Source organism: Rattus rattus, chromosome 6, assembly GCF_011064425.1.
Source record: "Rattus rattus isolate New Zealand chromosome 6, Rrattus_CSIRO_v1, whole genome shotgun sequence".
Lineage (NCBI taxonomy): Eukaryota > Metazoa > Chordata > Mammalia > Rodentia > Muridae > Rattus > Rattus rattus.
Window position 1 is genome coordinate 6,511,873 of NC_046159.1, and position 23,011 is coordinate 6,534,883.

A 23,011-nucleotide genomic window follows, 5' to 3' on the forward strand; every position below is an offset into this window, starting at 1 on the left:
TTCATTTCCTAGCATAGTCCTAGCAGAATCAGTGAAGTAATAGGACTGGGAATGTAGCTTGCTTATTTTTGCCTACTATGCACAAAGCATTAGATTCCTAATATGATATAAAGTAGGCAACTGAGTACAAACTTTTAATTCTAGTACTGGGGAGACAGAGGCAGGAGGATCAAAAGTTCAAGGACACCCTAGTTATATAGTAAATTTAAGGCCAGTCTGGGCTACATAAGACCTTGCCAAATAAAAACAAATTCTTAAAAAGAGGAAGAAGGAAATAAATGGCTTATCAAGTAATATATTTGATTTTCTTTCTTTCTTTCTGTTTGTTTGTTTCAAGACAGGCCCTGGCTGTTCTGAAACTCATTTCCTAGAGTAGACTGACCTCAAACTCACAGAGATCTGCCTGCCTTTGGAGTGCTTGGATTAAAGCCATGCAGCACCATACCCAGCTCCACCACTACGCTAAATCTCCAAACCCCCATTTTGTTTCTTTTCCCCTAAATCAATAACTGAACCCAAATTTACATTCCTCAACAAAATACTGTTTTCTGCTGACTTAAATTCAAACTATACTATAAATGGAATTATCCTATTATAGTTTAACAAAGAGATTTGTTAAAGTTTCACAAATGCCTTGTTTTAACCTAATGTGTTCTTTCAACAAAATAGAAACTAAATCATTTCAAAACAATGGCTTTAAAGTGCAGTAGGAGATGTGATCTCTACAATGGAGTCTGTGCTGTGAAAGCAGAAGGAAACCACAAAGAGGGAGTGAAAGCCCTATTAGGATACAGGTGACGATCATAATGTAACCAACTCTTCATATGTGTCATAATGTAACCAACTCCACAAAGAGGGAGCATAAGCGCTATTAGGATACAGGTGACGATCATAATGTAACCAACTCTTCATATGTGTCATAATGTAACCAACTCCACAAAGAGGGAGCATAAGCGCTATTAGGAATACAGGATGACGGGTCATAATGTAACCAACTCTTCATATGTGTCATAATGTAACCAACTCCACAAAGAGGGAGCATAAGCGCTATTAGGAATACAGGATGACGGGTCATAATGTAACCAACTCTTCGTATTATAAGCAAAATCTAAAAACAAAACAAAACAGGAGTCCTGGTACAAACTTATTAATTCCAGTACTCAGAAGTAGAAGCAGGACAATCTTCCAAGCTCAAAACCAGCCTACTATAAATTGGCAAGTCCAACCAACCTGGGCTACATAGTTATACCCTGTCTCAAAAAACAGCAAGCTAAAGAACTTCAAAGATTACAACAAACCTGACTCATTGATAGACTCAGTCTTCAGTAACTGCTTTCTCTTTTCTGACTGCATTAACATTTCTTCTGTTTTTTCCTTAGAATTCCTGAGAACTGGGACACTTTCAAAATAACCTGAGTGCAGCAATTTGGACAGCAGGTCTTTCACATGTTTGTCTAAGAAAGAATAATTAGGTTGGTTAGCATATAACTTATGAATTCACTGAAAGCTATGGAGAATAAGATTCTCAGTGTTATCCTGCTTACAGTTAACCATCACTAGAAAGGGCCAGCAAGGGGGTGGGGAATGATACCTGGAATTTAGCTGAACCAGAAAAATAAAAGAGTAATTCATCTTTACACTTCATGATGAATCAATACAAACAAAAAAGATGAGACTAGATATTTAACAAATCGCTTAAGTTTCTCTGGGTTTCTATTTCCACTATTTGAAAGATGACTAAAAATCAATGAACTTAATCAAAGAGCTTAACAATGCATATATTCCCTGAGCTGAGACATTTTTACCAACTGCCACCAAGACACTATACTGTGTTAACCATTCATTAAGAATTTGCATAATTAAAACCTAGTACCTCAATCATAACCAATAGGAAACCTTATCTTGGACACTTCTGTTTTTGTTTTTCTATTTGGAGACTAAATCTCACTAAATAGTCTCAAATTGGTTATTCTCCTGCTTTAGCCCCCTACAGGATGGGATTATAGGCTTGATTCACTAGATCTGGCTAAGTATTTTGAAACTACAAAAATCTTTCACTAATATATCACTCAAGTTATATTGTCTCTGTCACTCCTAACATACTGGCACTAAATAGTTTTCTTTTTTAAATCATAAAAATAATATCAAAGTTGAATGTATTTTATTTTAAACACCCAATAAAATTCAATTCCAAATCAGGCAAAACATTTATACTTGGTCTGTGTCTATTATTCATTGGAGATTTATAACTGTGGCGGTTTGAATATGCCTGGCTCAGGGAATGGCAGTATTAGGAGGTGTGACCTTGTAGAAGTAGGTGTGGCTTTGTTGGGGGAAGTGTGTTACTGTGGGGTGGGCTTTGAGACCTCTCTCCTAGCTGCCTGGAAAATAATCTTCTCCTCTTCGCCTTTGAAAAAGATGTAGAACTCTCAGCTTCTCCAGCACCATGCCTGCCTGGAGCTGCCATGCTTCCTGCCATGATGATAATGGGCTGTACCTTAGAACCTGTAAGCCAGCCCCAATTAAATGTTGTACATTATAAGTGTTGCCTTGGTCATAGTGTTTCTTTACAGCAATGGAAACCCTAACTGAGAAAATAACATTGATTCTTTTTTTAATCAGCCTTTTGGGTTTTTGGAAACAGGGTCTCACTTTGTAGGCTAGGCTGGCCTCAGATTCACAGCAATTCTCCTGATTCAGCCACCTAGATGCTGGGATTATAGGCATGCACCACCATGGCTATATTTTAGTCAGCTTTGAAGTATTACTTACAAAAAAGTTTTTCACCTACTTCAAATACATAACTTTAACAGATACAAAGTCATGCTACCATCAACAGAACCACAATTTTAAAGCATTTTTATCACCTACCAAATCTCTCAAGGTCTTCTTAAATTAGTCCCCTCCCCTAGCAACTAGTGACCTTTTCTAGAATTCCATTATAAATGAAGTCATATGCTATATACTCATGTACTATCTGGCTTCTTTTACTAATCATAATTACACTGAGATTCATCCATGCTCTTGTACGTATTAGTAGTTTTTCGGTTGTTACTGTCTGTTTTGGGGTTTTGGTTTTTGTTTGTTCTGACCTAAGATCTCACAATGTAGTTCTAGCTGGATTAGAACTAACTGTGTAGATCAAGCTGGCCTCAAACTTGTAATGATCTTGTAATGATCTCTGCCTCCCAAGTGCTGAGATTACAGGCATGAGCCATGATACTCAACCATTTCTTTTCTTATTTGCTAAAAATCTACTAGACAAATATACCATATTTTATCAATTTACTGCCATGTAACTACACTGACTCCAATTAAAAACCACTATGAATAGGCAGTATAAACATATACAGGTACTTAAGTGAGCACATGCTTTCATTTCTCTGGGGTTCTAGACATGTAACTGTTTGGCTATACAATAAGTACACACTTAATTTTATAAGGAAGTGGCAAGATCTTTTCTAAGTCACTTTTTTCTTTATTTTTGTTTTCTGTTTCTTTTTCAAGACAGGATTTTCCATGTTGCTCAGAATAACTCTGAATTCTTGGGCTCAAGCTCTGCTTCCTGACTGACTAGGGATGCATTTCATCACGCAAAGATTAAAAATATAAACTTTCACTTGTAATTTAAGTTTTAAACAGAGTCACAAATCTTGGTAATTGTACAGACATGGGTATTTTCTCTGTAGGTCTGTATATTTGTATGTGTATATTGGTAAGTGTACATGCCAATGGAGGCTACTGGTCAGTATCAGGGGTCTTTCTCAATCACTCTCCGTTAAACTTGGAGCTTGTTGATTCAGCTACACTGGATAAGCAGCATGTCCCAGGGGTCTTCCTGTTTTCATCTCCCCAGCAATGGGATTTTAGCCATACATGACCAGTCTTTTTTTACACAGGTACTAAGGGATCAAATTCAGGTTTTATGCTGTCATGGCAAGCACTTTACTAAGTCATATCACCAGCCCCAAACTTGGGATATTTTCTAAAAAGGAAGAAATTAACTAATAACAAAAATGTTCATCAACTTCTAGGGAGTTTTCATGATCCTAAAGTATGTACTTCATATTGTATGTCTGGCCATTAGAATGTGGTCATTTAACTGTTCAACAAACATACTAGACACATATTGGTCATTTCTTACGATGACCTACTAAATAATAGAACATGTACCCCTATTCAGAATATGAAACTGAACCTCAACATGATTAAACCAGTATTGAAGTCAGAACTAGTACTTAGATTTTATTCCCAAATCATACTGGTTGTCACTTCAAATGTTGCTAGTTCTTTCTTAGTAAATAGGAATGTGCAGTAACTACTTTTACATAATGGACCATTTTTCCAATGAAAATGCAGCATTGTCAGACGTGTAAGTTCTGATAGACTGACACAGTTTAGACCCTCAATATCATGCTAAACTTCTAGACAAAAAGTTTATTATTTACTGCCTAAGTCCAAAGTAGAAAAAACTCACATGTTGTTCCTACCACTGCTTTCTCACTACCTTCCAAAAGGTCCCAAAAGTACAAGGATGACTGCTCCATCTGGTCTTCAACACTGACAAGGAAAAGCAGCAGCAGAACAGAGTGACTTTAGACATACGCTTATACGTGAAGAGCACTACAATGTATGAAATATAACCATTAAAAGTCACGATACGCAAATATGCTGTTACCCCTTTACTATTTGGAAGAAAATATTGAATTTTATAATTATTTATCAAGATAATGTTTTACTTAAAATGAATAAAGAGATTTTACCAAACACAACTATCAGGGAAGATAAGAGTTTAAACTACCAGTGCAGTATCATTAGTTATCGAATATGTATCTCAGCAATAACTTTGAAATAAAACACTCAAAGCTTCATCTAAGATCACTTTATAGAGGGTAGCTTGTTTTCAACTTGAAAAAAGCTCCACTACCCAAACCAACGGAAGTGAGAAGGAAGCGACCAACAAGCAGGTGGCAACGCAGCAGAGCAGAGGCCCGGAGCGAGCTTAGCCAGCTTCTCTCTCCCTGACATCAGGCTAATTTTATAACAGCTGAATTCAGCTTAGTTCTGCTTCTACAGCTAACAAAGAGTTGGACCAATCCATATTTAACAAAGCAAAAGCACAAAGATCTGTCAGCTGATTATTCCAATATAAAAACAGTGGCTAATTATGGGAGGAAATATCAGGTAGCCTCAATTATACAGTTTTAAATTATTAATTCATTTATAATCAGGATTAATTAATATCTACATGGGGTTAAAAGAATTATCAAGCTTTTGTTGTTTTTTTTTTTTTTTTTTTTTTTTTTTTTTTTTTTGGAGCTGGGGACCGAACCCAGGGCCTTCGCTTCCTAGGCAAGCGCTCTACCACTGAGCTAAATCCCCAACCCCGCTTTTTGTTGTTTTCATTGTTTGTTTGCTTGCTTGTTTTTGAGAAAGGGTCTCACCACACCCAGCCAAGAAATATTTTTAAAATCCTTGTCTTTAGTGTTAAGACAATGTTAATAAGAACATTCAAATTTACTGAATTTCTAAATGATCTAACAAGCACACCTAAATTTCCCATACTGAATCAAATTAATATTTTCTTTGTAAATTAGGGATTAACTGAACCTATAAGAGAAAAGTTACAAGTGCTGTAAGTTTTATTATTTCAGGGAAATCTTTTCACTGACTTACCTCAAACTTTCATTTCTTTCAGGGCAGGTCAGTTTTGAGAATTTAATGAGGTAGTCAAGTTCTTTTGAAGGCAAATACATTGCACCATTCAAGCCCCCTTTGAAGTCTTTCTGTACATGTTCTTGTGTCAAGTTCTGTAATACATACTGAATTTGAAGTATAGTTCGAAGCTTTTTCTTCTCGGCCTCAAGTTTCAGCATGTGCTCCCTTCTCTGGGCCTTTTTCTGCGCTTTCAGGAGCTGTTAAAACAAATGCAGGTTCACGCATCTCAATCACCCATATTAGCAATCCAGGTATAACAAAACCCAACCACAAACAGTTGGGATTAGATGATACATTGGCACCTGCCTTTTATCCAAGGACTTGGGAGGCAGAAGCAGGCAGATCTCTGTGAGTTTGAGACCAGCTTGGTTTATCTAAGTTCCAGGACAGCCAGGGCTATGTAGGGGCACCCTACCTAAAAACAAATCAAAAATACCTGAATAGTTTAATCCAGTTCCTTGTCACTGAGTAATAAACTGGTTTATTATTTATGTAACCAGAACATACAGAGTTGAAAGGGCTCACTCTCACCTTCAAGTTATACAAACCAAAGAACCAATACAGATATCCACGCTAATCTCAGAGCGTTAAGTGGAGTGTGGTGGTACAGGAGGAAAATCAGGAGTTCAAAGTCATCCTTAATCACTGGCAGAGTCAGCCTCCCTACATGAGACCCTCCCTCAAAACAAAACAAGGAAACAAAATGAAAAGCAACAACAAAAACTTTTCCTTATTTGTATGTATCAAATCTTTTTGGAGCAACTACTTTTCTCTATTATTGTGGAATCTTTTTTTTTTCATTTCCAGGAGAAAAATTAAATTAAAATATTAAAAATTTAAATGTTCAGTCTGTAACAACCAAAGACTGACTAAAGTATCTGCAAGTGAAATCTGGTAAACACAAAACATCTTCAAACATAATATATGCTCAGTATCCTCAACTCAAAAACCCAAACTCTGGGGGGTTGGGATTTAGCTCAGTGGTAGAGCGCTTGCCTAGGAAGTGCAAGGCCCTGGGTTCAGTCCCCAGCTCGAAAAAAAAAAGAACCAAAAAAAAAAAACCAAACTCTGAACTTGAGCACCAACGTGAAAATATAAATAAAAATTTCGACATCTAACTCCACGTGATGAGTCAAGAGTTAAAATATAGGCACACTGGGCTGAGGAAATGGCTCAGTGGTTAAATGCACTTGCCTCCCAGGCCTGACTGAGTTCTATCCTGGGCTCCACATAACAGAAGTACAAGTGGCCTTCTGATCTCCACATGTGTGCTGTGGGATGCATGAACATACCACCACCACCCAACACACACAAGCAGAATACATACATAGGAAATTAAATATAAAGGTACTAAGGGTCGTACATAAAATCTGTGTTAAATGAATTCCATATTTAGAAGTCTCATCCCTAAGATAGTTCATTTTATATGTGTAATTAATTATTCTAAAAACCCAAAACTTCTGACACCAGACATTTAGGACAAGAAAATCAACCTTTTCTTAAAAATACCTAAAGCAAATGTGTTATGTCCCCATCTTCAACCATTAAAATGTTTAATTGAATTAGGATTTTTTTCAATTTTTATTTTTTGAAAATTCCAAACATATATAGTACAATGAACCTTGCCATTGGTCATATCCATCCCCTAAACCTTCCATCGAGTTCACACCAACCACCCAGCCACCTCGAAAAAATACTTACCTTCTCAATCAGTTTTTTAAAAAGATTTATTTACTTATTTTATGTATGTGAGTACACTGTTGCTGTCTTCAGACACACCAGAAGGTGGCATCGGATCCCAGTACAGATGGTTGTGAGCCACGAAGTGGTTGCTGGGAATTGAACTCAGGACCTCTGGAAAAGCAGTCATTGTTCTTAACTACAGAGCCATCTCCAGCCCTCAACTTTTTTTTTAACCTTTTTTTTTTTTTTTAATTCTTTTTTTTCTGGAGCTGGGGACCGAACCCAGGGCCTTGCGCTTCCTAGGCAAGCGCTCTACCACTGAGCTAAATCCCCAACCCCTTAACCTTTTTTTTTAAGCCCATTAAGTCTAATTAGTGCTGCTCATTTGCATATGTGTAGGGTGAAGCTTCGTGGGCAACAGTGCCAATGAATACCCTCCACAAAGAAAAGTGAAACTTCCTCCCTCTGCTGCCTTCAACTCCATTAGCTCCTCAGCTACAGAAGTGACAAAAGGAGTTCAGGACAACCTGACCTACATGGTGAGATCCAATCTCAAAAATAGTAATTGGCTGGACAGTGGTAGCACCTTTAATCTCAACATTCGAGAGGCAGAAGTAGGTGGATCTCTGAGTTTAAGGCCTGTCTGGTCTACAGAGCAAGTTCCAGGACAGCCAAGGCTACACAGAAAAGAAACCTGTCTCAAAAAAACAATAACAGCAACAACAACTGGGACCTTGAGAGGTGGCTCAGTGGTTAAGAACACTTGTTCAGATGACTCAGTCAGATTCAATCCCACCACTACATGCTGGGTCACAATTTCCTGTAACTCCAGTTGACTATGTAATACCCTCTTCTTCTGACTCATTGGGCACCAGGCACACACATGGTGTACATAAATACATGCAAGTAAAACACTCGTATACATAAAATAAAAAATAAATCTAGACAAGTGGTAGTAGCACATGCCTTTAATCTCAACACTGGAGAGGCAAAAGCAGATAGATCTGTAAGTTCAAGACCACTCTGGTCTAGAGTGAGTTCCAGGACAGCCGAGGTTACTCAGAGAAACCCTGTCGCAAATGAATGAATGAATGAATGAATGAATGAATGAATGAATCTAAAAATTTTTAAGTAGTGTACCTGTTTCCACTAAGAAAATAGTTTTCTAAATAGTTTTTATGATTATGTTTCCATAATAGTCGATGTTTTTTAAAACAAAACAACAAAGAAAGAAAAAAAACTCTATGACTTTTTCCTATAAATGGGTTATTGATACAAGTATTAATATCTTAAAGTCTACAAAAATATATCCAGACAGGCATGGTAGTACATGCCTAAGATCTCAGCACTGAAGGCTAAGACAGGATCACAAATTCAAGCATAGCCTGGCTGCATGATGAGTACCAAACAAGCCCTTTTTACACAGCAAGACCAAGGGAAGGAAAGAAGAAAAAGAATGGAAAAAATATAAAGGAAGCGAAACAAAAAGAAATTTTTAAAATATCTTCCTAAATCCTAATAAATTGAGATTAGAAAACTAAAAAGAAACACTTGAAAAATATTCAATATTCCTTCCTGTCTAAGGGAATGGAAGCAACTAACTTTGGTTACTAGTAGAGACTAGTAGAGACTAGTAGAGACTAGTAGAGACTAGTAGCAACTAACTTTGGTTACTAGTGAAGAAAGGAGACAATGGGAAGGGATTATTTAAACAGGGCTATGTTTGAGGTAAGAAAAGGGTCAGTTAGGCTTCCTCTGAGACCTAGACAAGGATGCATCAGTCACACTTCCCAAAGCTGTAGGGTCTGTGTCTGCCTGAGGGAGGAAAGATACAAGTGTTATTTCTAACTCTCCAAGAGATTTTATCTTAGTACATACAAGTAAAGCAATTACCTGAAATGTCTTCAGGGTTGTATATGCCATATATAAAGAACTAGGGAGACGGTTCAGTGAATAAGTACATGCCAAGCACAAGGTTGAGGATAAGAATCCATATCCCCAGAATCCACATAAAAGCCAGGCGGGAATGGTGGCTGCCTGTAATACCAGCATTCAGTAGGCAGAGACAGGACCCCTGATGAAGCTGGTAGACTAGCTGATAGGCAACCTCTGGATTGAGTTGAGACCCTATCTCAATAATTGGAAAATAATCAAGGAAAACCCAAAGTCAACATTGGGTCTCCACACATATGTACATCCATGAACATGAACATATACACACAACACACAGAAACAAATGCACACATACATACCACATCATCACTTCATATATTTCTCTTTAGTCTATTTCTCACAGTTAAATTAGGTCTTTTACAGGTTTATGTCAACCTGAAAGTCCTTAAGCAAAGTATTTGACACATCAAATAGTCATGTATGTAATTCATTTATCTATTTATTACTTTTTGGCAGTGCTGGGAATCCAACCTAGGGTCGTGTACACATTAGACAAGTATTTTACCACCACTGAGCTATACCTCTAGCCTCTAGTTATCTCTTCTTTTCTGCATCCATGATGACAGACTTATATTTTAGTTGTTCATAACACATCACTATCTTGTGCAGACTCAACCTAGCAGAAACTCAAGCATCTGTCAAATAAGTCAGCAAAGTGTACTATCTCCTAACTCAGCATCAGATGTCATAAAAGCCACTAAAAGCTTGCTTCTTCTTATCTATGTAGAAACTAAGAAGACCTCAAACCTTTTTCTTCTTTGGCAATTTGGAAAGGAGAATACATTAAATACACAATTTGATTAGCAATGTTGAATGAAAGTTTATTTTCTAAACCATGACTTAGGATAATGGATTCTTGCCAAGGGACATAAATCACCCCAAGAAGCTAAGGAAAATGTGAGTAGACTGGCGTTAAAAAAAAAAAAAAAAAGAAGAAGAAGGGGTTGGGGATTTAGCTCAGTGGTAGAGCGCTTGCCTAGCAAGCACAAGGCCCTGGGTTCAGTCCCCAGCTCGAAAAAAAAAAAAAAAAAAAAAAGGAAAAAAAAAAAAAGAAAAGAAAAGAAAACAGGAAGGTAATGGCAAATACCTTGAGAGTTTAACTCAAGAGGGGAAGCTCAGGGATGGAGAGATGACTCAGGAGTTAAGAGCAGCTGTTGATTTTGCAGAGGACCCTAGGTTGATTCCCAGCACCCACGTAGTGGTTCATTCATAACCATCCTTGACTCCAGTTCCAGGTAATCCTGGAACCTCCTGAGGCATCAGGTATGCACACGGTACACATATATATGCATGCAGGCCAAATACACACTTAAGAATAAATTAATCTAAAAATACTTAAAAGGGGTGTTGGTGGTGGTCGTGGTGGTGGTGGTGGTGGTGGTGGTGGTGGTGGTGGTGGTGGTGGCAAACTCTAAGACTACTGTCAAATCACAAGGGGGAAAGAAATCTAAAGCAGTGGACAGGCAGGAAAAGCAGATCTCTGAGTTCTAGACCAGCCTGGTGCATATAATGAGTTCTAGACTAGCCAAACACTAAATAGTTAGACCCTGATTCAAAAGGGATTGGGGCGGAGGCGTGAGGGGGAATAGAGAAAAGGAGGAGGGAAGGAAGAAGGGATAAATCTAAAGTGTAGACAGCAACTGAAAATGCTCTCACGGAACCACCATAACTCGCTGAGGTCTGTGCTGTCTCTAGAGCACCATGGTGAAAGGACATGTATCAGTGCCCTAGGAAGAAGAGCACACATTTCAAGAGATCAAAGGACCCATGATCACATCCTGGCCATTATTTTTAGTAAATTCCATTTGTAATGAGTCTCAGATCACAAACCTATAAAACAGGGCTATTATATCTCTAACTATACTGTTGAGAAAAATCTAGTGGAACTACACAGACACCTAGCATCTGGTATGTTTTTAGAAAGATTTAATTCTTGGGCAGATGAGATGACTCCGCGGTTAAGAGCACTTCCTTTGCAGTAGGTCATGGTTCAATTCCCAGCACTCACATGGCAGCTCACAAGCATCTGTAACTCAATTCCACAAGACTTAACAAACTCTTCTGACCTCTGTGGGCACCAGGTATGTACACGGTACATATGACATACACTCGGGCAAAACACTCATAAAATAAATAAATCCAAAAAAGAAAGAAAGAAAGGAAGGAAGGAAGGAAGGAAGGAAGGAAGGAAGGAAGAAAGCAAGCAAGCAAGCAAGCAAGCAAGCAAGCAAGCAAGCAAGCAAAGAAGAGAAAAAAAGAAAAGGAAATGAACATCAGAGCTGAAGGGAAAAAAGCTGAGTAGAAACTAAAATATGACAGAGCAGCTTTGAGAAGATAGAGCTTTAAGTATTATACAAATATACTTCTACCTATCTAAAGAAGAGATAAGAAAAATCTACTCATTGTCAACTAGACAAAACCTAAATAAATTTAGCAAAAAATTAAAAATATTCTAGAGCTGGGCACAATGGTGCACACTTATAATCCAAGATACTCAGGTGATTAAGACGGAGAATCACAAATTCCAGGCTTGTCTGGGCTATGTAGTGAGTTTAAGGACATCCCAGGCAACTCAGTTAACCTCCTCAGTATAACCGGCATGGTATCAAATGAATAATGTTGAGGTAACATTTTTGTACACTGTGTGAAGGTATGTCTTTGTCCTCCCTCACCTGCAAGGCTTTCTCTGATTGGCTTTAATAAAGTGCTAACAGTCTATAGGTAGGCAGGAAATGGAAAGTGGGACTTCCAGGCTGCGACAGGGTCTCTGGGAGAGATATCTAGGCAGGAAAACTCACCAACTAGACAGATAGGAAGTTGGACTCACCAGGACTGAATGAGAAGGGAATGGCCTCGAGGCAAACATGGATTAGAATAAGCAGGTTAATAAGTTATACGAGCTAGTTGGAACATAGCCTAGGCTATGTTATATGTTATATGTTATATAATAAGTTATACGAGCTAGTTGGAACATAGCCTAGGCTATACTACCTAAGCTTTCATAAATAATAAAAAGCCTCCACGTCATTATTGGGAGCTGGCGGGTTGAGACGGTCCAGCAACAGAATAATGAACAAACGCCATTTTTTAGGCAGTAGCATTTTCTTCAAGGCCGGTGATTAAAATGATTCTAAGATAAGTAATGAAAGCATACTCACATCTTGGCTCAGTGCAGAAAAGGTTTTCTGAAGCTCCTTGGCAAATTCCAAATTATGAAGTACTTCTTCATACTTTTCCACTGCTTCCTACCAAATAGAATTAAAAAACAACAAATCAGCAGCAATCTCAGAATGACTAAGTATTCCTTAAATTGATAAAGGGATGGAAAGATGGCTTAGTGGTTAAGGGCACACACTGCTATTCCAGGGGATCTGAGTTCCCAGCAATCAGTTACCCATAACTCCTGCTCTAGAAGATCTGACATCCTCTTCTGATCTCCATGGATACCTACATACATGTACATATTCTTAGGTACTCCAGACTAAACTCAAGCTTGTGAATCCCCTGCCTCAATCCTCAAGCACATCTTTAGATATACCACTATGCATGGCTTCAATTTTTATATTAGAAATCAGAGCCCTGGGTCAGAAAGATGGTTCAGTGGGTAAAGGTTCTTGCTGCCAAACTGAAGACTTGAATTCAATCCCAATGGCAGAAGAACAGAACCAACTCCAGCAAGTTGTCATCTGACCCACCTATATACATATACACATGTAATAAAATTAATATAATAATAATGAAGAAGAAACACAAGCCCTAATTCTACCCTATCTATAATGTTTATGTTGAAGGTATCTATAGGCTTTAAGAACACTAAGCCATTAAGATACCTTGGTCAATGGGCTGGAGAGATGGCTCAGCGGTTAAGAGCACCCGACTGCTCTTCCAGAGGTCATGAGTTCAATTCCCAGCAACCACATGGTGGCTCACAACCATCTGTAAAAAGATCTGATGCCCTCTTCTGGTGTATCTGAAGACAGCTACAGTGTACTTATATATAATAAAATAAAATAAATCTTTAAAAAAAAAAGATACCTTGGTCAATATCATTCACCATTCAGATGCACTATAGGAATAATACACATGAGAACAGCAACTATAAAACATCTACAATACGGTGGGGAAAAAACTGTAAATAATTACCTGCAACAGATATCATAAGTACTGTAACAAGCCATAAGGAAAGTGCATAAATCAATACCTGTAGCAGACAACATAAATATGGAAACAAGCAATATCCTACCAAAATTAAAGAAGCAATATTTTTTCCTTTTAAGACTTCATCCGTATTTACCTTTCAGCTGGACATGGTGGCACACACCTTTAATCTCAATACTCAGAAGGCAGAGGAAAGGGAATCTCTGTTTGAGGACAGCCTGGGGTACAAAGAGTATTCCAGGACAGCAGGGGCTCTGTTACACAAAAGAAACCTTGTCTTGAAAAACAAAAACAGGGGTTGGGGATTTAGCTCAGTGGTAGAGCGCTTGCCTAGGAAGCACAAGGCCCTGGGTTTGGTCCCCAGCTCCGAAAAAAAAGAACCAAAAAAAAAAAAAAAAACAAAAACAAAAACAAAAACAAAAACAAAAGATTTTACTGGGGGCTGGGAGGGAGACCTAGAGAAATGGCTCAGGAGTTAAGAGTACTTGTTGCTCTTGCAGAGGCCCTGGGTTTGGTTCACAGCATCCACATGGTGGCTCATAAGCATCTGTGACTTCAGTTCCAGGAGATCTAACATTTTCTTCTGTTCCCCACAGACACCAGGCACATACATGGTGGACATACACATGTGCAGGCAAAACATTCATACACAAATTACAGACGGGGTGGGGGGAGAGGAAGAAAGAAGAATTTTATACTTGAACCAAATTGGTAATCAGAAAAGAGTTGAGTTTGTCCTGGAAATTTAAATCTTTGTGGAGAAAGACAAAGGTCAGTTTGGGGCCAGCTGATAAGGTGAAAGGAAAGAACTAACCCTTGGGCTGGAGAGATGGCTCAGCCGTTAAGAGTCTAGGCTCACAACCAAAAATTAAGAACTAATTCTCACAAGTTATCTCCTGACCATTCCACACACATACAAACAAAACAAGTAAATAAGTGTAATTCTGCTTGTTGTTTTTAATTTATTTTCATTTTATGTGCAGTGGTGTTTTGTCAGGTTTTCTAGAAGTAGAATTACAGACAGGTGTGAGCTGCCATGTGGGTGCTGGGAACTGAACCCAAGTCCTCTGAAAGAGCAATTAGTGCTCTAAACCACTCGCTGAGCCATCCATCTCTCCAGCCCCATGCTTTTAGTTATTTTTTTTTTTTTTGAGACAAAGTCTTGACCTTATTATGTAGCTGTGGCTGTCCCAGAACTCACTCTTTAGACTCTTCAAACTCTGAGATCTACCTTACCAATTAAGTTCTAGGGTCAATGGTGTATGGCACTATGCCCAGTCCCCTTTTAATTTAAAATGGAAAAAAAGATCAACTTGGAACAGAACAAATTTGGGAACTTACTCAAGCAGTTAAGAGACATAGGAGAGTCTCAGCAATTAAGAGAGTGTAGTAGGACCAAGAGATTGCTGGTGGATGAAGGCGCTTGCCACCAAAACTGACAACCTGAGTTCAATTCCTAGAACCCACACAGTAGGAGAAAAGAATAGACTACTTTAATTTGTTCTCTGGCCTTCACATATGGCAAAGGAACATCCACATAGCCACAAAATAAGTAAATTTAAGTAAAGTATACACACACACACACACACACACACACACACACACACACACACACACTTACAAAATGTGCATTATTCTATCCTAGGTGTTACTCAAAAGAAAGCATATCTACATACATGTATATATCCATATACACAGAAAGATTATTCATGGAGCTGGAGAGATGACTCAGCAGAGCACTGGATGTTCTTCCAAAGAACCTGGGTTCAATTCTCAGCACCCATATGGCAGCTCACAACTGTCTTTAACTCCAGCTCTTGGGGATCTGACACCTTCTCTCAGACACACTTGCAGATACAACACCAATGCATATAAGGTAAAAATAAGTAAATCATTTAGAAGTATTATTTTAACAGTCCCAAATAAAAACCCAACTATAGAGAAACTGATAAAATATTGCCACACACTACAAAACTGACAAACCTCAAAAAATATTATGCTAAATTTAAAAAGCCAGACAAAGTTCTGGAATATAGTTCAGTTAGTAGAAAGCACTGCCTGAGCCCCTGGGATCAATTCCTAGCACCACCTCCCCTCACACACACAAAAAGGTCTTTGCTATATTGAAAGACGGACCTCAGATTCAAAGTCTTTGTTTTAGGGGCTAAGTAATTAAGGAAACTGGCTGCTCTTCCAGAAAACCCTAGTTGAATTCCAAGCTTTGACGTAAGCAATCTAACACCCTCTTCTGGCCTCTGAGGGCCACAGGCACGCAAGTGTTGCACAGACATACATAGTGTACCACTATGCCTGGCTATAAAACAATTTTTTAATTCTTTATACAAAATGCCCAGAAAATGAACATTTATAGAGATTAAAAACAAAGCAAAGGATAAAAGGAAACTGAGAGGTTGACAGAATTTCCAGAACCGGATTGTGGTAATAATTGCCTGACTACACAAATATGCTATAAATTAATTTGTACACTTAAATTCTTTTGTGATATGTACATTACAGTTCAGAACAGCTTCTAGAAAAAGTTTGACAAACTGGGCAAGTAGGGTACTGATCTAGCAAGAGCAAGGACCTGGCTCAATTTCCATGATAACAACAAAATTCTGATAACAGTATGTAGAAAAGGAGCTCCTACATACTCTTATAAATGAATTCAATAATTCTAAAAATCAGACATTTTCATCTCTAAAGTGAACTACAGATAAACTCTATATTCCAGAAGTTCTCAACATGTGGGTTGCAACTCCTTTGGGGTTGCCCATCAGATATACTGCATATCAGATATTTACAACAACAGGAACTATATTGAAGGATCGCAACATTAGGAAGGTTCAGAACCACTTCTATAGACCAATTTTTAATGTGTTCCCTGAAAAGTCTTTTACCTGTCAAACTATGAACGCTGACTTGTTTATGTTATAAAAACAAAAACGACTCAAATATATACCTAGTCATACACAGTAAGTAAACAAAAAATAAAGTACTACTACGTACATTATTATAAATTGAGTGAATAGTCCTAAATAGAATGAAAAACAACCCTGTAAAATATATAGCAATTTATTGATCATAAGGTACAAAAAAAGCAGTCCTATCAAATTTAATAGCAACAGATTTTGTTCAAAACAAAAGTAGGAGCTAGAAAGATAACTCAGTAGTTAAGAGCACTTGTTGCATTCAAAATTTGTTTCAGTGATGTTTTCAAAGGTTTTCTCTACAATGGAACATAGACCAAACATTATTTCTTTTTTAAAAATATAATTTGGGTTTATATTATATTGTCTACTGTGTTTTATCAAAAAAGACATGTCATATACAATTGAAAATGATAATATAGAGTTGAACTCTCTCCATTTGTGCTCCCTGTCCTGTCAATCCTAGAGTCTGAAGAACCCTAACACCTAAAATGAGTGCTTAGAAAGAATATTTCAGGCAACTTCAAAATAGTTTAGAAATTCTTTACTCTTTGTGAATTTTAAGTGAATTCTACCTCTTCCTAATATTCTGGCTCTTTTAAAATATCAAATGTTTTGGGAAATGAACATCTCTTGTAAGTATGGTGCATAGGTGCTTATTCATATTAACATAATTTATTGTTTATTTAGATATTGATGCTTTTTTAATTATGTAAGACCATGCATAGTAACATATACCCTTATTTCCAGCACTCAGACAGGCAATCTCTGTGAGTTCAAGGCTAGCGTAGTCTACGTAATAAGTTCCAGGACAATCAGGATTCCATGGAGAGACTGTGTCTCCCAAAAAAAAAAAAAAAAAAGCACTTGTTGCTCTTGCAGAAGATCTCCGTTCAACTCCAAGTACCCTCATGGTAGGGTAACTCCAGTTCCAAGGTATTCAATATCCTCCTCTGACTTCCAAAGGCACCAAGCACACATGTGGTACATGGGCATATATGCAGGCAAAATAATCACAAAAATAAAATGATCAAATCTAATTTAAGGGGGGGAAGCGTAAGAAAGGGAAGGGAGAGATCTTAAGACGCAGTTAGAAGAGGAAGGAGAGTACCAGGAAGGAGTATCAGTGGTGTTTGTGTGCATTACTTGAGTACCAGGAAGGAGTATCAGTGGTGTTTGTGTGCATTACTTGAGTACCAGGAAGGAGTATCAGTGGTGTTTGTGTGCATTACTTGAGTCGAGGTGAGCACTGATGCTTGTTTATTATCTGTCCATCAAGATCATGACTTATGAGCAACACGCTGTGCGGACCACATCCCTTCAAAGTAGAAAAGGCAAAGAAGACCTCCATCTACATGGGCAGAAAATGTAATGACTGCACATAATCTTCAGAGAACTCTGAAACTAGAAGGAGTACCATTTCATTCCCTCTCACAAGGCAGCAATATTAGCCAGGTACTATTTCAATGTCCCAGTGTGTAGCATTCTTCCTTCTCTCCACCCCATGGTGAAAGGTTTTTCTAGCCCGGTCCTAGACCAAATTCAATCCCGCCTTCATAGAAAACCTCTGTGATTTCTCTTTTATGTTCTTGTGTGTGTGTGTTCTCATGTGAGTATGGAAGCCAAAGAGAAGCCTCAGATATAATTCAAGCACCAATGTTTTTTGTTGTTTTGTTTTATTTTGAGATAGAATCTTTCTATATAGCCTGGCTTCCTGGAACTTACTGTGTAGGCCAGACCATCCCCAAACTCACAGAGATCTCCCTGCCTTTGCCTCTAGAATGCTGGGATTAAAGATGTACACCACCAAGCCTAGCCCATTGGTCTTTTTTAGGATTTTTTTTTAATTTTAATTTAATGCATGTGAGTGTTCTGTTTGTACATGCATGTATCTGTGTACCACTTGTATGTCTGTTAGTCATTGAGGCCAGAAGATGCCATAATAGATAATATAAATGGTTGTGAGCCACCATGTGAGTGCTGTGATTTGATTCTCTGCTCTAAAGTGCTGAGCCATACCCTTCAGCCCCCAACATTTATTTTAATGCTATATATGTTATGTATAGATATGTACATATGAATTCTAGCAACCATGGATGTTGAAAGTATCAGATCCCCTGGAGCTGCGGTTGTAAACTGACTGATATGAGTATTGAAAACTCAACTCAGGTTCTCTGGAAGAGTAGTAAGTGTTCTTAACCACAGACCAATCTCTCCAGTCCTACAATGTTTTTTTTGTTTTGTTTTGTTTTGTTTTGTTTTGTTTTTGCTTTCCTTTTGTTATCGTGGTGATTTTTTTTTTTCTTTTGAAACAGATTCCACTGGCCTAGAACATGCCAAATAGGCTAGGAAGCCCGGGGATCTGCCTCCACCACTCCAGTGCTGGGATTACAAGAATGAGCCACCACCGCACCCAGCTTCTTACATGGACGCTGGGGCCTGAACTCAGATCTCGTGCTTGCACACCAAGCACTTCACCTGAGCTCAGACTAAAAAAAAAAAACCTCAGTGACACCACTCTATACCACTCTAACAATACATCCCTTCTATAATTCTTACAGAAAGAGAAGCTTCCACATTTTAAGTTAGTGGACAGAGCATGAAGCCACCACCAAGGAAATAAATTTTGGCTGATCAGGCAAGCCCCTTCAGCAGCTGAAGGGTACACCATGCTCAGAGTCACACAATTCAAAGCTAAGCCTCAACAGAATGGTAATTGCTACACCACAGAACTTCGGGGTCAGAGAAGAGGGCAATACTGCAAGGAGGACAATGCCTTAAATGCCTAACGTCTACAATACAAAACCAGTAATTTTAGTGGCACGGACAACAGGCCTATGAGCCAGATCAAATACCTTCAGGGCTGGAAGGACAATTCAGCAGTTAAAAAGCACTTGCTGCTTTCCAGAGAGCGTGGATTTGGTTCCTATCAGCCACACTGGGCAGCTAGCTCAGAACTGCCTATAACTATAGCTTCAGGGGACCCAATACACCCACCTGTACTAACATGCATACACAGACATGCATAGACATACGTTTAAGAAATAAATCTTAAAAAATTTCAAGCACATTTTGTCCTTTCATAGAAAAACAGGAAATGTGATCAAGCCAAACAACAATGTGTATAAAGCATCTTCTTTTCAGTCCATGTTGCAAAACTGTGGATCCCACAAATTAGATAAAAATTGAAATCACCAGGTATACCCATTAACAAGTCAAACATGTAAAAGATAAAATTGTAGCTGGGCATGGCACCTCATTTTCCTGTAATGCCAGAATTTCAAAGGGTGATACAGGAGTATCACTGTGAGTTCAAAAGAAGAAAATTATCACCAATGTTCATAGTAAAGTTAATTTTTAAAAGGCTTTCATAGCTCAAATATGAAAGAAATGAAAAGAGAGCAACTGAATAATGAGAAAGCTACAAGGAACAGATTTTAGAATAGAAAGGGGTTGGGGTTGGGATTTAGCTCAGTGGTAGAGCGCTTGCCTAGGAAGCGCAAGGCCCTGGGTTGGTCCCCAGCAAAAAAAAAGAACCAAAAAAAAAAAAAAAAAAAAAAAAAAAGGGGTCAAGTTTATAGAAAGCCAGTGAAGAGTTAAAAACTGAGTATACTCAGTCTTCCTAGCATAAATTAAGTTTCAATGTATATGGTATCTCATCTAATCTAATTTGTGCTATTTAACCCATATCTTCTAATAGTACAGCATAAGCAAGCCCATCTATAAAATCTAACGAACAAAAACAACAGAGTCACTGGGAAAAAACAGTGAATTCTATCTCCTCTTTGGCCTATCAAGTCTATAGTTTTACTAAATCCATATCAAGTTCTATCAAGAAAGGAAACCAGCAGGGTTGGGGGATTTGGTTCAGTGGTAGGCGCCTGCCTAGCAAGCGCCAAGGCCCAGGGTTCAGTCCCAGCTCTGAAAAAAAAAAAAAAAAAAAAAAAAAAAAAGAAAGGAAACCAGCCAGGTGTGGTGACACATCATGAATCCCAGCACTGTGAGTTCAAGACCAGCCTGAACGACACAGTGAGTTCCAGAGCAATCAAGGCTATGTAGAGACCCTGTCTCAAACAACAACAACAGCAACAGCAGCAGACCAGAAGGTCTAACAAAGGCTCTTACAACTACTTACCAACTGGTCTGGGTTAAGCTGCTCTCCATTTTTTAGGCGATCTTTGTAATCTTCCAGTTTGAGCTACAAGAGAGAAACACGCATCTATGGTATAGACTGATATAAATCGGAAGCAAATAAGATTCTTGAAATAAACTAGAGTGCCAGACTACAATTCCATACAGGCAGACGGCATCTGTATTTGAGTTCCAAGTCAGGTGGAAACAAAAAAACAAACAAAAAACAGAGCAGTTTTCAGTCTGTCTTTGTCCCATGTAACCAGCCCAGAAGATTCTGTTAGACTTACCACAACTTGGTAAATATTTTGGGTACTTGACCAATAGAAAAAGAGAATATACTCCCAAGAATTTGTCTGCAACTCAAAAATGCAGCAGCCTCAGCTCTAAAAACAATCTGAACACTATAGGTACAAATCATTGTCATCGGGAAACACTGATGCTGGTATTTTAACTAATTCTCTCCCTACACTTGAAACAGGAAAGTGCCTCTAAAGAGATGGAGCGGTGATACATCAGGAGGCACACGTGCACAGGAGTTAAATCAGTGGGCGGTGCTCGTGGTGGCAGGACAGTGTGGCAGACGGATGTTTCATTCCCCAACAGTCACAATTCTGAGATTCTGAGGTCCGGTCTCTCAACTTAAACTGATGGGCGGCAGAGAACAGGTTAGAGGATTGAGTTCCCATTGTATATGAACTCAAAGAGCCTCACAGAAATAACTTTCTATGTGAATAATAGAAGTACTAAAAATTGGTATCCCAGTACAAATTATTCAACAGTTAAGGCTTATTCTGGGGGAAGAACTATAGCAGCATTGTTAAGAATATAAGCTCCTCCTTACATTTAAAAGCATTGTAGAATCTGAAGTTTCCCAAAATCAGGCACAAAAGCAGGTCAGTGTGCTTAGAGTAGAGTTTTTGATGTGTGTAGCATACTGAAGTGTGAATGGGTACGTGGCAGTTACCTAACTAGAAGATGAAAAGATCCACACTGGTAAAAACTTTTTATGGGAAAAAATGTGTGGCAAGCTGACAAGATACACAGAGCTGTTGGTATGATAGGGTAAGTTCACCGCTATTAACTAGTATATATGTCCAGTGATGGAAATGTTTATATTAGATCATATGCCAGTCAAATAACTCTATTTCCAGAATCTTTAAATAAAGACATTTAACTTTTTAAAAATATTATTCTGAAATTATAAAAGTCTTTTAAAGATTTAATTATATGTATCTGTGGGGGGATATATGCAAGTTAAGTGGAGAACTGAAGTTGTAGATAATGTGTAAGCTGCCTGATGTAGCTCTGGCTGTTCTGAAACTCTTACAGACCAGACTGACCTTAAACTTAGAGATTTGTCTGTCTCTGCCCAATTGCTAGGATTAAAGGCATTTGTCACAGTGACCAGCTTTGTGTACATACTCTTAACCTTTGAGCTATCTCTCCAGCCCCAAATCTTTCTAACATTATTAGTGTATGTGCATGTGTGGAGGTCAGAGGACTTTTGGGAATTGATGATCTCTTTCTACTGCATAATCCTAGGGTTGAACTTAGGTCATCAGGTTTATGCGGCAAGCAGCTTTACCAACAACCATGAAGCCACTTCAACAGCCTGAATTTTTTTTCTCTCTCTCTTTTTTTTTTTCGGAGCTGGGGACCGAACCCAGGTCCTTGCACTTGCTAGGTAAGCACTCTACCACTGAGCTAAATCCCCAACCCCTTTTTTCTCTTTTTATAAGTCTACCTAAGTAGGGTCTTAAGTCAATCATATGCTCCAAACTAGAGGTGCTCAACCAGGGCAATTTATCCCCAGAAATATTTGAGGTTATCACAAATTGCAGAGCCTAAGGGAGGTAGTCAGTGCTTGTGATATTTTTTTAGGCAGACACCAATGTTGTTGATAAACATCTCACAATGCTCAGGATAGCCTCTCACAACAAGGAATGATCTAGCACAGTGGTTCTCAACCTGTGAGTCCTGACCCTTTGAGGTCACGTATCAGATATCCTGTTAAGTAGCAACAACATAATTTTACCATGGGGGTTGGGGGACAGGTCACCACAACATAAGAAACTGTATTAAAAGGACCCAGCATTAGGAGGGTTGAGAACAACTGACCTAGCATAAAACACCGGTGGCATCATAGCTGACTAGCTCATCCACACTAGTTCATGCTTGCAGGTATCACTGTTACCTGTTGAACCGAATGCATGTGCGTGTTCATAATAGTTAACTTTCTAACAGAAGTGCCACAATGTAAAGCTATCCTTCATACTAAATTTGCTAGTTAAGAAAATACATAAAGGGGTTGGGGATTTAGCTCAGTGGTAGAGTGCTTGCCTAGGAAGCGCAAGGCCCTGGGTTCGGTCCCCAGCTCCGGAAAAAAAGAAAAAAAAAAAAAAAAGAAAAAAGAAAATACATAAAATGGGCTGGGG

General features: G+C 38.4%; 1 protein-coding gene across 9 annotated transcripts in view; it reads right to left on the reverse strand.

Annotated features, from left to right (window-relative positions):
* The window catches only part of Caprin2 (caprin family member 2), a 53,572-nt gene that overhangs the window by 27,826 nt on the left and 2,735 nt on the right, over window positions 1–23,011 (reverse strand). For all 9 annotated transcript variants that reach the window (XM_032905442.1, XM_032905437.1, XM_032905436.1 and 6 more), the window contains exons 3-7: window positions 20,578–20,640; window positions 12,513–12,599; window positions 5,677–5,915; window positions 4,478–4,560; window positions 1,299–1,454 (exon numbers count right to left, since the gene is read on the reverse strand). In XM_032905442.1, coding sequence (XP_032761333.1) covers window positions 1,299–1,454; window positions 4,478–4,560; window positions 5,677–5,915; window positions 12,513–12,599; window positions 20,578–20,640 — 628 coding nt within the window. The remainder of the gene's footprint in view (window positions 1–1,298; window positions 1,455–4,477; window positions 4,561–5,676; window positions 5,916–12,512; window positions 12,600–20,577; window positions 20,641–23,011) is intronic.